Raw genomic sequence first — 18,609 nt, 5'->3', positions numbered from 1 at the left:
ATAGTTGGTTTGTGAGTATAGCATAGTTTGTGAATACAGTTTATATTTGTTTGTGAGTACATGGTTTGTGAGTACATGGTTTATAGTTGGTTTGTGAGTATAGCATGGTTTGTGAGTATAGTTTATAGTTGTTTGTGAGTACATGGTTTGTGAGTATAGTTTATAGTTGTTTGTGAGTACATGGTTTATAGTTGGGTTTTGAGTATAGCATGGTTTGTGAGTATAGTTTATGGTTGTTTGTGAGTACATGGTTTATAGTTGGTTTGCGAGTATAGCAAAGCATGGGTATATGGTATGTAGTCTCTGCCCCTCTATTATTATTATTTTTTTCTTTTCTTTTCTCTTTTTTTTTCTTTATTTCTTATTATGGTGAATTTAAAAGATGTTATATATATGTGTTTTTTTTTTCTGATTCACCCCACGTCAACCGTTTGGTTTTGGGCGAATCATATTGATTTTTGTATGCAAATTGTTGTTAAAGTTAAATAAATATATCAATATATCAATATTAGTTTATATCAAAGCGATTAATTTAAAAAAAATTACATGATATTCGATCAAACGGGGTAACATATAATTTCGACGAAAGGGTACTTTCACTGATTTTCAACATTCAACCTCATATTTAGGTTTTGTAAAGACTCTAGAATGGAGATTTCTTCCATTAATTGAACGGAAGAAATATAAATTTCTTATTATAAGAAGTATTTATGTAATAAATGAATTTATTTAATATATAAGACAAGATAAAATAGATAATTATAAATTATTATATAAATAATATAACTTGTTTTTGACGTAACATCTTAAATTAGGGGTTGTTTTCTTAGATCACACTGCCGTTCTATAACGAACAAATAAACTTTCAAATGGGGACAAATCCATTTATTTAGACAGTGAAAAAAAAAAACACGTACAAAAAACAGGTACAAAAGTCCAGAATCGAATTGAAATATCTGGACTTTTGTACCTGTTTTTTTCACTGTCTAAATAAATGGATTTATCCCCATTTGAAAGTTTCTTTGTTAATAATACAACCTTAAATTATATATAATTATAACTTAAATATAGAATTGTAAATTATGTAATATGAATAAAACTATATAAGAAATATTATATATTTCCCACTGATGGTCAGGAATTTTTTTTTTTTTTTTTTTTTTTTTTTTTTCTTTTTCGTTAAATGTTAAAGTGGTCTTTGTATGTCGACAGAATTTGAACTATGTATCGAACTACAATTCAGAATTCCAGTGTCCTAGTTAGTAATAGATCCGCCACACCAAATATGGAATACGAAGGGTAATTTCAATCTTTTAAGAAAACCGAGTGGAAGTCGATCTAAAAGTATCAATTAGTCTTGATTAAAATGTCGCAATTCCTGAAACATGCTTCCGGGTTGGGAATTATTTCTTTGCCAAAACTTTGTGATACATAGAAAACATGCTCTTTTCTTAAACTCTGCTTTTGCATGCTTTATGATAACTGGAATACCTACTTTGACGGGCTTTGTTTCAATCTAAATTTAACCATGCTTAAGCTCATTTAACCATGCTTTCTAGGGCTCGTTTAATCCCGCTTTCTAGAGCTATAATTAAAAAAAGGTTGAGATGGTTAGGGCACGTTCTGCGGATGGAGGATGACATATTGCCGAAGATTGTCCTTTTTAGGCAACCGTCTAGGGCTAAACGGAAAGCAGATCATCCTCGTCTGGGATGATGTTATAAAGAAAGATTTAAAGGAAATGAGAACTTCCTGGGAGGGTGCAAAGAGGGAGGCTTTGAATAGATTGGGATGGAGGAGGAGAGTACGTAGCTCTGTTGGCCTCAGGCGGCTTGGTGCTGCGGTGAGTTGTTAGTAGTAATCGTAGTCATTTAATCATGCGTTTTCACTTTAAGCGATTGTTTTGGGTAGCAAAAGAGACCATGTCTCAATAAGCGGAAGTATTCAAAAGAGTCTTTTTTCGAGTAATCTTCTTGAAAGCGAAGAATTTTGGTTTATATCTTATATATAATTATCCGTATCTCTTTGACAGCCGGAATTAAAATCGCCTGGTAATGAAATGGGTCTTCATTGGAGCGAATATCTTTTCGCTTTTGTTTCGCATTACTGTTGGGAAATTTTTTTCTCCTGCCAGGAAAATTGTGTTTAAGGTGAAGAAAGGTGTGTTGTGTATGTGATGATAAAACAGAGATTTTCTTTTACTTCTTTTACTTAGTAAAAGAAACAGGGATTTTCTTTTACTTTTACTGTTATTTGAGGAAGTAACCTTCAATGTGCCATAAGGAGAATTTCAAAAACATTTATTGTATGCAAGGATACATAATTCCATACTAATGTATCAAACGCCTTCAATACATGCAAGACGACTTTGGCCCTCTTAATCTTTTTATCGAGAGTATCATTTAGGGAGATTTTCAAATGCCTTCAACACATTTGACTTTGGCCACATTGGTCTTTTTATCAATATTTTCATGTAAGGAGATTCTCAAATGCCTTCAGCACCAAGAACACGTAATGAAATGTCAATGTGTTAAATGCCTTCAAAATATGAAAAGACTTCGGCCCTCTTAAACTTTTTATCGAGAGTATCATCTAGAGAGATTTTCAAATGCTTTCAACACATTTGACTTTGGCCACCCTGGTCTTTTTGTCAAGATTTTCATGTACGGAGATTCTCAAATGCCTTCAGCATATCAAAGAACACGTAATCAAATACCAATGTGTTAAATGCCTTCAGCATATGAAAGAAGACTTTGGGCCCCTCGATCTTTTTATCGAAAGTATTACGAAGGGAGATTTTTAAATACTTTCAACACATCCAGGAATCCATAACAAAACAAGACCCCACAACAAGAGGGAGAAAAGAAGACAAAACACCTAGTAAAACATACGAAAAATGTAAAAAGTAAATACGTTAAAAAGGGTGTTTAAAAATAAAAAAGTAAAAATACTCAAGTAAATAAATAAGCAGTTGAAAAGTAGCAACAGGAAAATATTAAAAACTTGAAGTTTCGAGGACATCAAAATTTTAAAATATTGGCCTCCTAGGGCCATTTTAGGTCGATTCATGCCTGAAACCTGCAATTGTTTAGATTTCTCTTTTGGTTGTTTCAAAACTAAGGTTTTTACGACAGTGCAACATTTTCTTATGTGTTGACACGCTGAACCTTGAAAATGAATCTGCTGGTTTCCAAAGACAACACCTTCAAATAAAAGCTATGCTTTCTTATACTGTTTGGTGTCATATTTTTGGCTGATTTTTTTTGCTAATTTTTCATTCACGTTTCGTTTTTTTTTTAGTTTGGTAGCAAGTACCAAAAATTGCAAAACTTCATATGAAGGTCCTTTTCGTCAAAAACTAAATCTCTGATTTTTCCTTTTTTCGATATATTTGAGTGTGGAAGTTTTCACTTATGTAAGTTTTCGCTTAACCAGTTCTAACAACTTAATTTGATTTCGCTGTCCTTGGCATATTAAAAAATGAAATATGAGGAATAAATCAGGGAAAAAAAAACATTCCTTTTCTACATTGCTTTCGGTTACTTATCATTGTTTTTTTAATACCGTGCATTTAAAAATAGCCTATAGCTGAAAGTAAGACCTTATCAAAACCAAATATATAAAAATAGCCTACATTTAAAATTAAGACCTTTTTTAATATTGTTAATACTACTAACAACTCACTGAAGCACCAAGCCGCCTGAGGCCAACACAGCTAAGCACGCTCCTCCTCCATTCCAGTCTATTCAAAGCTAGACCTTGAATATTCCAAGTACTTTCTGTTTCCTTTAAATCTTTCCGTACGACATCCCCCCCCCTTTTGGGGACGACCTGGTTTTTGTTTGGCCGTAGACGGTTGGCCAACAAGGACGATCTTTGGCATCTATCATCCTTCATCCGCAGAATTCGTCTGAGCCATCTCATCCTTTCTATAATTACAGCCCTAGAAAGCGGGATTGATCCACATCTTCCTACAGCTTACTATTTGAGATACGGTCAGTCAGTGGGGTACCCAAAACAATCTGGGCAGTTGCTCTCAAAAACATCTAGGAAATCGTCTTCAGTATTTTTCAGTGCCCGTTTCTCCATTTCTTTTGCATCTTTTGATTTGATCATATTTTGATACTAATTATAAAATATAATCTGCTTAATTTTTCTCATAGAACCCAGATATATAGCTTTTATAGGTATCATAATTTAAAACGTTAGGTTTCTGTACAGCCACTTTATTTATGATTTCTTAAGTTTGACCCTATGCTTAAAATATAATTAGTTAGTACCCCAACTTACTGGAAAAATAAAAATAAAGTGAGTCTCCTTAACTTTGGCCAAGATAGTAAATCTAAATTTGTATTTTTCGTTTAGAGTAGTCTTACCTGTAGTGTGATTAAAACAATTCAATTCAAGAATGTCAAAGATTGCCATTACATTTTTTTTTACAAAGGTATGTGAGCAGATTTGTAGAAAAATCAAATTAGTTGATACCTTGTGATAGCGCAGTGGATGAAAGCGTGCCTCTTAACCGAAGGTTTGTGGGCTTATTCCCGGCTGTCGCAAGGGAAGTCACTATGTAAATTCCTAATGATAAGTTGTTTATAAAGATTTTTATATAATGAAGTATAAAAATGAAAGATTATTCTGTTGTAAGAGTGATTGTGTTTTTGATATGGCGCTACTTCCTTGAATTTATTCTGAAGAAAATAGCATTTCTACAATTGAATTCAAAACTTCTGCTAGTTCTACTGAATATTTTCTGAAACATTTTCTGCCTCGTTGAACAAGATGTACTGAATAGTCCCAGAAATCTATTGAAAAATATTTGGATTTATATTATACAATAATTGAAAATATTATTGTTTTCATTTAAATGCAAATAAATCATTAATATTTTGAATTGTTAACTGAGCAGATTGTCAAATTTTATTTGCAGTAATTTCTGTTTGTTTCAAGTTTCACTTTATTATGTATTTAGTTTCTGTCCGTTTCAAGTGTCATTTATTCATTCATAGTAATTGTCTGTTCTCTTTTTGTTTGAATTATTGTGTAAATTTCTACTTGCCTTAGGTTTAAAGTTCGACTTACGTTGCTATGGCAACATGAACTGTTGCATTAACCTTTAGTCCTCTCCCTTTTTTTGGAGCACCCACGCTTCAGAACCCTACTTTGCTATTGTCATTACAATGGCTTCCAATATTGTAATCTTGGTTTGCAGACGTATCTTTCTTTTCTTCCAAACTTTTCTGAATTGTTAAAAAGCACCCTGGGCCTTGGCTATTCTACTTCTAACATCTTCACATCATCTACCGTCTTTACTAATAATTCTACCCAGGTAAGTGAAGCTGCCCACTAAACTGTACTTCTCATTACTCAACATAACCTCTACTTGACATCTCATTACTCAACTCAACATCACCTTCTCATTACTCAACATCACCTTTTCATCTTCACCTATTCCTAGTATTAGTGACTTAGCCTTCTGAACATTAATTTTCAAACAAATTCTTGTACCCTGTACTCGCGAAACCTTTAAATATTAATTCATTTTGTTAACATTTTCATCTAAGATGCTTAAATCATCAGCAGAATCTAAGTCCAGGAGAGTTTTTTCCCCATTTGATTCCCCGGTCATCCGTTGCCTTTCCTGTGCTTTCCTGTGAGACAAAGTCCATCAAAATAATCCACATAAAGAGGGATAGAACACAACCCTGCTTAACTCCTGATTTAATACAAAACCAGCTGCTTACCTCATTTCCTACCTTAACCGCAGCTGTGTCTAGAAGAATTTTACTTTCGCCTTTGATTCCTTATTCTTCTATTGCCTCTCCTGTGCTCATTAGAAAAAGTCCATTGAAATGATCCATATGGATGGGGATAGAACGCAACCCTGCTTGACTCCTGATTTAGTACGAAACCAGCTACTAACCCGACCTTCTACCTTAACCGAAGCAATGCTATTCTAGTACTTAGCACTAATCACTTTAATGCATTGGTGGATCCAGGGGGCAAGGGGGCGCGAGCCCCCCTAACGTAGTCTAAAGTAGTGTAATTAACTTAATTAACGCAAGATTGCGTTAATTAAACTTGCTCCTAACGCAAGTTTATCGGATCAACCTATTTTGCCTCCCCCCCCCCAAAAAAAAAATATCCTGGATCTGCCCCTGCTTTAATGTATTTATGTGGTATACCACACAAGGATAAGACCTTTACTAAAGCTCTTCTATCAACAGAATCGAACGTTTGCTCATAATCTATAAAACTGAGGACCAAAGGTGTTTGACAACTAAGGCACTTCTCAATTATTAACCTAAGAGTGAAAATTTGGTCGACACATCCTCTACCTTTTCTAAAACCGCGCTGTTCTTCTCTTAAAACTTGCAAAACCGCACTTGCTTAAAACCGCACTGTTCTTCTCTCTATACAATGCAAATACAAGGATAGGTGTATACATACCTTGGCTAAAGATCCTCTATCCGCTGAATCAAACGCTTGCTCATAATCTATAAAACTTCAGGACTAAAACTAAAATATAAGAATGAAACGAGTATTTATTTATTTTTTAAATACCATGCATATAAAAAATAGGCGATATCTAAAAGTAAAGCCTTAACATGAAGTAATTGCAGAGATTATAGCTGGTGGATCCTGATGCGTTTTTTTTTTTTTCAGAAAACCCCTGATCAGCCCTCTCGTAATGGTATTTGTAATGAACGATGTGCAAGTGAAAACGGTGTGAAGACTTTTGAAAGCCAAAAAGGAAAGCCAACGAGAAGGAAAGCCAAAAAGGCTGTGGCTATGTATGAAACGCCTGACATTGATGAGACATTTTGCGAGGTACTATATATGTTTATATAATTTTTATTTATTTACAATATACATAATATATTTGAACATAAATGATAGTATTTAATTATTAATATTATATTATTTTATTATATAATATTGAATTTATATATATATATATATATATATATATATATATATATATATATATATATATATATATATATATATATATATATATATATATATATATATATATATATATATATTTAGCTTATTAAATAAGGTAAGAAATGCCAATGACCCAGAGCAACGACAAGAAGCCCTATCAACACTTACATTATCTAGAAAAGAACCTGACAATGCTTTAGTAAGGAGGAAGGAAGCATTATATGAGATTAAAGAGCAAGAGAAGTGTTTTCATGCTTATTGATCGGCCACTATGAAGGAATTCTGTAAGTACTTACGTGGGCCACGTAACCAATCATAAATGATCCCAGAAGTTAACTCCTGGCTGACTTATTTTGAAGACCTGGAGAATCATAGAAACTCAGCTGGCCAGACCCCCATCTACCCGAAAGTGTATACTGAGCCGATAGATGCAGTGTCAGTGAATTCCTCCTCCCAGAGCATTCTTACCAGCTAATTCAGGAAATATCAGAGAGTGAGCTAAAACAATCCATCAAGAGCCACCGTGGAGGATCTTCCCTGGGTATTGATCGAATTCTGTCAACAATGTATAAGAAATTAATCGGTCCCCTGTTGCCAGTTCTATTAACTTTGTATAATGTGGTCCTGGTTTCATGTAGTTGGCAAACAGCATGGAATATGTCGGTTATAATGCCGTTATTTAAAAAGGGTGAACGGATGAATTATGGTAACTATCGCCCTATTAGTCTAGTACCAAAAACTAGTAAATTTTTGGAAAAGGTTCTAGATGGTAGATTAGGGCTGTGGCTAGAAAAGGAAATTATTTTCAGTGAAACTTAAGGAAAATACCGAAAGGATTATTCAACAACAGATCGTGTATTTACACTCCAAGCTCTTATTAAAAAACGTGGCAGAGAAAATGGTAGGCTTTCTGTCGCGTTATTGGACTTTGAAAAGTTATTTGATAGCATTGATAGACCTATTTTATTCAATTATCATATTGAGACATGCCTATCCAAGTTTTTTATTATGCTATTAATGCACATGTACGAGATAACTTTATCTGTGCTCTATGTCGTTAAAAAAGGTGTATCCAGGCCATTCAGAACTTACAGAGGAGTTTGTCTAGGATGCACGTTGTCACCGAAACATTTAGTCTGTATATCAATGGTTTTGCAGAGTTCCTTGAAAAGAGAGGGGCCCGAGTTTTATCACTAGGGATTACCCTTTATTCTTTTTTCTGCTAGTTGACGACACAGCTTTAGTGGCCAGATCAGCCGAGGAAATCCAAACTCTTCTAAATTTAACTGAATCTTACCTACAATAGAAGAATTTGAAGCTGAACGCATGTAAGACAGAGATTGTCATCTTCCAAAGTAGGAAGCCCAATGGACCTCAGAATTATTCCTTTACTTATAACGACGAGGCAATAAAAGTGACCCCAAAGTATAAATATCTGGGATTCGTGGTCGCAGCAAATGGGAAATGGACCGAGCACATTAAATTAATGATTTCACGTGATAAGGCAGCTGCTTGTGCTCTACTTTGACAAAAGCATATCATGGGAATCAAAAATATGAAGATGCACAAGTACCTTTTTATGAATAAGTCCTACCTGTTGCCCATTATGGATATGAGTTGTGAGGGACTACTACGGTAAAACAACTGGAATCTCTGCAGTTTATGTATTTTAAAAGAGTTATAGGCCTCCAAAATAATTTTAATTGTTTGGTCCTAAGGGGTGATTTGGGTTTGCAGGATCTACGTCATATGAGGACTATACAAATGATTAAGTTTTGGCTACAAGTTACGCGCTTACCTGATAACCGCCAGGCAAAAGCGGCCTGCACAGAGATGTTGAGTTTTACCAAAAAGGCAGCATGGCCGAAACAAGTTAAAGCACTGTTGGATAATGCTGGTTTATCATGGGCATGGAATGAGGGGCAGAGTCATCTAGGCAAACCTGAAGATTTTTTCGGTAAATTTGCATCGCGCCTTCGGGACCAAGAGGTTCAGGTTTGGCTAACGGGTCTGGAAAAGTCTAGTAGCCTGCATTTTTAAAGACAGATTAAAGATGTGTATGGGGAGAAGTTTTATTTGAAGCTGAACCTACCGTTGAGAACCCTTAAGTATTGGTTGCAGGCGCGGGCAAATTGCATACCACTGCGTAAAGGCTACTGGGAGTCTTATGATGAGAATGGCTCGGGAAGTAGGCGTGCCTGCCCCTCTCTAGGGAGTTTGGGGATGGGATGGACCATTCTCTGAGTAGATGCCAAAGTTCGGCGAATTTTAGGGATATATTTTTTCATGGGGATGTGCCGCTGCTCCCGGGTGTTTTGGGGACTACTTCGTGGGTCCTAATTATTACGTTAGGTTGTTTTATAGTGAATAGTTAGATGGCGCGGAAAGAAGCTGTAATTTAAATTTGTTGAGTGTTATTGTTCTTTCCTTATTGTTTTTATTTATTTGTTTTTGTGTATATGGCCACTTGTTTTTAAATACACGCATGTATGTATATATATATATATATATATATATATATATATATATATATATATATATATATATATATATATATATATATATATATATATATATATATATATATATATATATCTTAAATATTTTAATTATTTTGAATTGAAGTTATCAAGTGTTTTGCAGTAGGTTGCATAGGTTGCATCAAGACATGGCTAATTGCAGACAGAGAAAAGCCAAGACTGATAGTCCAAGTAATTGAGAGGCAAGTGTTTAAATGGCTGGGGCACGGGTAAATGGCGGGAGTATGCATGACTCTCTTATTGGACACATATGTGTTTGTTATTTTGGAAAGGCATGCCTGCCTAGAGTCTGAAGGCATGTTGACCAATAATTTAAAATTGACATAAGGCCGTTATATTGCCTGTAATGTGAGGCGAACTAGGCACGCCCGCCTTTGTTCTTAAGAAGGTTGACTAAGAATATAGAATTGACATAGGACCATTAATTTGCTTGAAATAACAGGCATACAATCGTTTAAAGCCATCTTTATCTTTCAAATAGTACCTATTCGTTGCCCAAGCTCAGCTCCACATTCTGAGAAAATTTCAGTTTTTCACAAATTTTTCAAATTTTTGGGTCACATGCCCGAGACTCTGGGCGGGTGGGTGCCCCCAAATATTGTCCCAATTTCCTCTCTTAATTTATCACTTGTATATATATATATATATATATATATATATATATATATATATATATATATATATATATATATATATATATATATATATATATATATATATATATATATATATATATATATATATATATATATATATATATATATATATATATATATATATATATATATATATATATATATATATATATATATATATATATATATATATATATATATATATATATATATATATATATATATATATATATATATATATATATATATATATATATATATATATATATATATATATATATATATATATATATATATATATATATATATATATATATATATATATATATATATATATATATATATATATATATGCTATCTCTCACTCTATATCTCTCTCTCTATATATATATATGTATATATATATATATATATATATATATATATATATATATATATATATATATATATATATATATATATATATATATATATATATATATATATATATATATATATATATATATATATATATATATATATATATATATATATATATATATATATATATATATATATATATATATATATACGTCATCTATAGTATATTCAAGGCTGTTGTATCTGAGTTTGCATCTTGGCTGGTAACTTGGATAAAGTTTCTGAACTTTTTTGAGGTCTTTTCTTGTTGTTTTTTATAATCTAAAATTAGTTTTTTTTTTTTGTCATTTAGTATTTGTATGACCTTCTCAAATTGATAGAATAAGCCCTCTTCACTGGGTATTCTCACCAGCGCCATCTTTATTTCTCGGGTAGATTGGCACGCCATCTACAGTTTAAATTTTATATTGTGCCATTTTTTGATTCTTTATCGTTAAGAAGTGTACTGGGAACTAGCAGAAGAGGGGAAGGAACCTCCCGCAAGCGACGTATTGTACCCGCCGGTATTAAGTTACCCGTAAATTGCGGGGGACAGTTGAGGGGGTCCTTACACTTCCCTTGTTCCTAGGTTCCTTCGTTGCCGAGCTGTATTTCATTTCGTACGAAGATGCCGCCCGATCGACTAGTCCTGAATGCGGTTTTAAATTTTGCTATACGGGCAAGGAGTACAGGAAATACGTCTGCTGACATTATCCAAACTGGTTGCGGATTTTTTCCTGAAGAGAAAATTAATGAAGCAAAGAAGTGTATTTGGTCCGAGGGACAGATGTCTACCCGCCAAACGGATAGGCAGAAGAAAGCGGATACGTTTGCGGACATTCTGAAAGTGTTGGATTACTGTGATAAGAATAATGTCCAGCTACCGAAGTTCGTCATATATGAGCCGGATGAAATACCCTCTATTCCTGGTGAAGTTACAGCGACTCTTTCGCGCAAAGTAAATGACTTGTGCCTAGAGTTCCGGAACTTCGTCTCAGCCCAAAGCTACGCTGTTCCGAGTATGTCTGCAACTACTGAAGTTTCTATCAACAGTGTCTCTATCAATAGTGGTCATGCTCATGTCAGTACTAAGCCATCCTATGCCGTTGTACTGAAAGACCTACCAGAGACTCTAGACAACCCAATTGCTCGTAAGGGTTTCGTGGATAGTTTATGTCCAAATTCTGACGACATTAGCGAACTTCGCAAGACTAAACAGGACTGGAAGCTCTACGTCAAGTCGAGGGCGACTGCAGAGAAGATTATGGAAAATATGAGGTCTAGGACACCCACGGTTACAGCGTCACTGAAGGAGCGCTTGTTCATCGGAGTTCTAAAACGAGTCCCAAATAGTATGTCCCACACGGATGTCGAAACTATTGTCCCAAATGCCGTAAAAGCAGTGGAAATAGGAAAATACGAACATTCGAAAGTATTCAAGGTGTACTTTGAATCCAGAAAGAATCTAGACCGTTTTCTCGCGGACTCCGTCCGCGTTGGCTACGAGAAGCTGCCTGCCGAGGAATTTAATTTCCTACCGAAACGTTGCTACTCCTGTCATGGACTCGGTCATGTGGCGGCAGATTGCGCCACATCTCCCATCTGTGGCCGCTGTGGTGGCACTGACCACGTATCTAGTAAGGGCAATAAGTGCAACAACGATATGTTCTGTATCACATGCAAAAAAAGAGGTCATACATGTTACAGTGTTCGGTGCCCTTCAAATAGACCTACCCCAGCGAAGAAATGAATCGAGGACACTTAGCCTCTTATGCGATTGCCTCGTGGAATATAAATGGAAATCTGTTAAGTCGGTCTGTGTTTTTGAAGGACTTTTTATCGAAGTGTGACATAGTGTGTATTCAAGAACATTTTGCAAACACTTTGAGCCTGAGCCTTTTGGAACTATCAACTAATCACAAAGTGTTCTCGGTTGCTGCGCGCCGCTCTCAGTCTCATGGCAGGCCTTGTGGTGGTCTAGCGACTTACGTGAAGTCATGTTTTACTTCTTCTGTCTTTGATTCAGCAAGTGACTTTTTAGCGGTTAGAATCCAGAATGTGGTTGTGCTGAATGTATACTTACCCACGAACTATCGCGATGACCTTTCTGAGAGACTTTTTGCCATTAGTGTCGCTCGTTTATCTAAGTGCTTGGGAAAAATAAAAGAGCAGGGCTTATGCTGCATCGTGACTGGTGACTTTAATTGTGACCTAACTGACTCACTTAATTCTTCTGGTGATTCTGTTCGTCCAAGTATTATCTCCGGTCTGTTTGATGATGATTACTTGGTTGCGCCGAAGAATAAGAGTTTTACTTACGTCCATAATTCGGGTAGCACATCTAATTTAGACCATGTTTGTCACACGCGATCTGTAACTATTGTGGAAGTTGGTGTTAGTGATTCTAGTTTTACGTCAGATCATTTTCCTCTGTTTTTTAGTGCTCGGTTTGATGATGTCGGTCCTTCTTTTATCCCGTTTGCTAAAAAGCGATCTGTGTTTTATATTAGTGATTGGGATAGGGCGTCATTTGATCTCTTCCAGAATGCGTGTAATGAAATTCTGGCGAAAATTCGCGTACCGTTTGATTTATTAATGCGGAGTTCAAAACAGAATATGCGGTATTCTCGATTCCGGCTGAATCTATATTGTAGTTAACTTACTCATGCCCTATCCCTTGCAGAAAAATCGGCGGTACCCATTAGGTGAGTAAAACCTGGAACCGAAGAGCCCGGTTGGTCAACTACTAGTCCTTTGCGCACTGCTTGCTTTTCTGCTAAATTTTGGCTCTCGGTCTGGATTGAAGCAGATAAGCCGCGGGATGGGTGGCTGAGAAAACTGTACATCTATACGAAACGTCAGTTTGCAAAGCAGCTCTCTTTGCATCGGAATTCGATTATTTCGTCTTGTTCGGAAGAAGTTTGGTCGCGGCCTAATAAGCTGTGGTCTAGTCTTGTGAAAGAAGCGCCAAGTCAAACCCCGTCTCTTATACCACTTTCTTCATGGATTGAGCATTATAAAAAAGAATTTTCTGCTCAGGATCCCCATCTTCAAAATAGTTATAAAGCGAGACTCCAAGATTTCTTTGAGCATGCATCTAGTCCGGGACCGAGTATTACAAAGAGTCTGATTATTTCTGCAATTGGGAAACTGAAGAAAAAAAAGTCTAGAGGATATGACGGGATTTCTGCACAACATTTGTCGTTGTGTGGGGGTATGTTTATTGAGCATTTGGTCCTCCTTTACCAAATGATATTTAATTTGGGAATTGTGCCTTATTCTTTTTCAATTGGATGTCTGACTCCTATCCCAAAGAAAAATAAACCTCCTTCCGATTGTTCGTCTTTTCGCCCAATAACGGTTTCAACTGTTTTTTGTAAAATATTTGAAAATCTGAGTATTGAGGAGCTCCGTACTAAATGTACAGTTCAGGCCCATCAGTTCGGTTTTCAGTCACGCCTCGGGTGCGGCCATGCTCTTTCTGCTTTAGTATCCGCTTTAGTTGACGCAGAAGACCGCGGTGAAAGCATCGCTTTAGCCACTCATGATGTAAGGCGCGCGTTTGATTCGCTTCTCCACGAGGAGATTATACTGGATATGGGTTTGGCCGGTGTCGATCCCTGCTCTCTAGCCCCACTGGCTGACATGTATGAAAATCTAAAAGCGGACCTTAAACTTCCTTTACCAGCGAGTGAGTGCTCTAGCCTGTTGAATGATGTTGCTGTTTCTCCGCGTGGTAATCCCCTTCTTCCGGTAAAGAAGGGGGTCAGACAAGGTGCCATTTCGTCACCGACAGCATTTAATAACAGTATCGTAAAGCCGCAATCGAAGTCACTTATGACTTACATTCTGCGCGGTGTTGATTTATCTTTGATTGGTTATGCGGACGATGTACTGAACCTGAGCCGCTTTCTGCAAGGACTAGAAGATAATTTTACTCGACTACAACAAGAGTATGCTCAGATTGGACTTCAGTTTAATGCCGACAAGTCTGAAGTACTGCTGTTTAATTCGAAATCTGATGCTGGTCGAAGCATCACAATTGGTGTTTCTACTGTTGGGCTCGCCGGTGGCATTGTATATCTGGGCCTTCCTATTGGACGGTCAATACTAGAGACGCGGCGGTTACTGCTTTCTCATTTTCAGAAGCGGGTTTCATTTACGTATAGCCGTATTGTGGCAAATAAGCGGAAGTTTGACCGTCGTCTGCTGGCCCGGGTGTACAATGCTATGGTTGTGCCTCATTATTTGTACCTCAGCCCATTCTGGCGTATATTTACGGCTACAGATAGACTGAAATTGCGTTCAGTGTACTACAAGTAAGCAAAGTTTTTGTTGCGTTTACCACCATGGACAAGCAATCGATATGTTTCGCATCGGTACGGCATCATGAATCCTGAAGAAGCTATCCTAGCGCAGATTACTCGATATAATTTGACACTTAAGGCCCATCCCTGGGCTATGATTCTCCAGCAGTAGTTGGCATAAGCTGTTGGTTGTTATGTTTGGTTTTTTTTTTTTTTTGTTTCAGAGGAATTAGTGTTTTTGCGTTTTTTCTTGTCTTTTGTTGTGCTCCATCTGTTTTTAATTGATGGGTAATAAATGCATTCATTCATTATATATATATATATATATATATATATATATATATATATATATATATACATTATATGCACAATTACAAAGAACAGAAATTATTCCTTATATGAAAGGGGATGTCCCCTCCTCAACGCCTCGCTCTTTACGCTAAAGTTTGACTTTCTCACAACTCTATTTTTTCAAACAATAAAAACCTTGTATTGTGCATTGAAGTATTGTAATATCACAGCAACTAAATATAAGACCTTAACGCGATACCAAAAGGTTTTTATTGTTTAAAAAATAGAGTTGTGAGAAAGTCAAACTTTAGCGTAAAGAGTGAGGCGTTGAGGAGGAGACATCCCCTTTCATATAAGGAATAATTTCTGTTCGTTTTAAATTTTAACGTCGTTCCTTACTTTCAGTTAAAAAAATTGTTTTTTTTATTTAATTTTTGAACGTTTTTGAAAAAATGCATGTTTTGATCTTGGCTCATCGTACATGAATAATTAAAACAAAATTTGCATATTAATTTACTTTTATTTGGTTAAATGGCTTTCTCGAAACTTGTTTAATTTTATTTACGAGCGTTTTTATTAGTAATAAATATACGTAACTTACGAATTAACTTACGTAACGAACTTCTATATCCATGTATTTTTAATTCGTATATTAGGGGGTTTGCCCCCTAGTCAATACCTTGCTCTTTAAGCTAAAGTTCGAATTTTGTTCCAATTCTTTAAAAATGACCACTTATTCACAAAAGTCGTTAATTAGAATAAATAGCTGTTATGAAAGTACTAAAATATCTTTGGCCTGAAGAGCGAGGCATTGACTAGGGGGCGAACCCAATCATATAAGTAATAATTTCTTTTTGTTTTAAGTTTCGATGTTGCTCCTGTTGCAGTTGAACAACTTGTTTTTATATTTAATTTCTGATCTTTTTTTAAATAATGCTGGGAAGTCCGGCGTCCCCTTCATAGCAATGTCCCTTCCCCCATGAAAACTTCCTTCATGGGAAGATCCTCCCACATAACCCCTGACCCCCCCACTACCAGAAAAAATCTCCCCTGAAAAGGTCTGTATACATCCAAATAACCAATACTATATGTTAACATTGGGCAAAGTTCATAATTTTCAGCCCTCCCCCCGCGAACGTAGGGGTATTAAGGAATCCTGAATGATATACTTGTAATATTTTCGAACATGTTGAACAAAATTACTATCTAAAAATTTTGATCGGGTGACTTTGGGAAAAAAATGAGCGTGGGAGGGGGCCTAGTTTCCCTCCATTTTTTTTGGTCACTTAGAAAGGGCACTAGAACTTTTAATTTCCATTCCAATGAGCCCTCCCACGATTTATCTAGGGCCACTGGGTCGATACGATCACCCCTGGGAAAAAAATAAATAAAAAATAAACACGCATCCGTGATCTTTCTTGTGGCAAAAAATGCAAAATTCCACATTTTTGTAGATAGGAGCTTAAAACCTCCACAGTAGGGTTCTCTGATACGCTGAATCTGATGGTGTGATTTTCATTAAGGTTCTTTAATTTTTAGGGGATGTTTCCCTCTTTTTTCGAAAATCAGCCAAATTTTCTCAGGCGCGTAACTTTTGATCGGTAGGACTAAACTTGACGAAACTTATATATTTGAAATCAGCATTAAAATATGATTCTTTTGGTGTATCTATTTGTATCAAAATACCGTTGTCCAGAGTTTCGGTTACCATTGAGCCGGGTCGCTCCTTACTTACACTTCGTTACCACGAACTGTTTGATAATGCGTGTAAAATTCAATCTTGCAAAAAGTTTTTGTTCCTTTTTATACAACTGTTTATAACTTTGAAATACAATTTTCTAACGTATAATTATCATTATGTTATTAAATCCTATCCCTCGCCATGATAGATGTTTTAAAAAATATTCTAAAATATGACTACCAAAAAAATATATACTTGTTTCTCTAATTGAAACCAAAATTATTTTCTCGGTAAAATTTTAGTTTAGCCACTTTTTTATATCTTTGGAATGGTTTAACCAAATAATTTTGGTTTCAACTAGAGAAACATATATAAAAATATATATTATATATTTTTTTGGTAGTCATATTTTAGAAAAAGAATTAGTTTATCAAAACAACTGTCCTAGGCACATAAATCAAAACACAAAAGGGTATTGTTTTTTACAAGCAAACATTAATAATAATTAGACTATTAAATACTATTATATGTTATATTCTATATATTATTATTACATATATTATATTTAATAATATAATAATAACTAAACGTTAGAACATTTCATTTTAAAGTTATAAACAGTTGTAAAAAAAGGTACAAGAATTATATATTTTAGCCTGAGAATTTACAATTTTTCCCGCCTAAAAAAGTGTTTTTAGAACAGATAAAAGTTTCTTGTTCATTTAATCGTAGAAAAAAACGTAATGACATTTTGTGCTAAATAACAATTCTAAGGCGTCTTTGTTTTTCTTTTGAAGTTTTCTTGGAAGACGTAAGAATTTCGCTTTCAGTTAGATATACAAGAATATCGCTTTGGTAGTCGGATATAAGAATCAGGTAAGGTGTCATGTCATGCTAAGACAGCTTTTAGGTGACACAGAAAAAAAAAAAAAAAAAAATCACAAAACGGTTTTGTTCTTTACATATCAACGCTAAAAGTAATTGCACACTGGAACATTTCATTTAAACTTTCTATAAACACTTGCGAAAAAAAAAGAAGACCAAGAATATATCTGGTTAATTCATTGAACTGAAGCTGAATCTGTTAGTACGGTATGCAACTGGCTTTAGTTTATTTCTTCTGCGAATTTTCGCACGGGCTGGTATGGTAGATGACACCATTGTGCGATATTGAGAACTTCAAAGGAAGAAGTGGCTGAAGCGGATCAAAAACAAATCGACGCGCTTTTACGATTGTTTGATGATAAAAATTTAACACCTACTTCTTAACAGAGAAATTCAGATACTGTTTATCAGATATAAATCAGAGATGACACTTGAAAGTACCCTCAATCGTAATCTTCACTTATACTTGCATGCCGAGGGATAGGAAGCTTCTTAGAAGAACAGAGGAAATCTCCCTAGCATTGTTCATCATATATTTCCAAAAAATGAGCATCATAATCAGTCTCCATCTCCAAGCTTTTACCACCAAAATAACCCCATGTCTGATTTTTTTATATCCTCTAGACATTTTTCTTCCATAAATTATATATCCCCCCTCTAAATTTTTATAAGTAGCTATTCTTTTCAGATACTGTCGTTGAAAAATGCCTTTTTGTGTTTTCAGTGAAAAAATAAAAAAAAAGCTTCGGTTTGTTGGAGCATTAAAACAGTATTCACAACTAAGTAGTGAATATTTGGCTTGCTTTTATTTTGGATCGATTGTCTGATGTTGCTAATCAATTGCTACCCTCTCAATTGCAAAATTGCCCGGACGAAAAGATGCCGAGTGGCAAAATTCCTTCTTCTACTACTACTACTAC

General features: G+C 35.2%; 1 protein-coding gene across 2 annotated transcripts in view; it reads left to right on the top strand.

Annotated features, from left to right (window-relative positions):
- Positions 1-18,609, top strand: part of LOC148939747 (uncharacterized) — a 241,434-nt gene that overhangs the window by 61,258 nt on the left and 161,567 nt on the right. For both annotated transcript variants that reach the window (XM_089106283.1, XM_089106282.1), the window contains exon 8: positions 6,667-6,831. In XM_089106283.1, the coding sequence (XP_088962409.1) occupies positions 6,667-6,831 (165 nt within the window). The remainder of the gene's footprint in view (positions 1-6,666; positions 6,832-18,609) is intronic.

The sequence above is a fragment of the Artemia sp. Qi Xiang Cuo genome, chromosome 20, assembly GCF_049724085.1.
Source record: "Artemia sp. Qi Xiang Cuo chromosome 20, ASM4972408v1, whole genome shotgun sequence".
In the NCBI taxonomy this organism is placed as follows: domain Eukaryota; kingdom Metazoa; phylum Arthropoda; class Branchiopoda; order Anostraca; family Artemiidae; genus Artemia; species Artemia sp. Qi Xiang Cuo.
The sequence above is the reverse complement of the archived record's forward strand: the minus strand, read 5'-3'. Positions and strand labels throughout refer to the sequence as shown.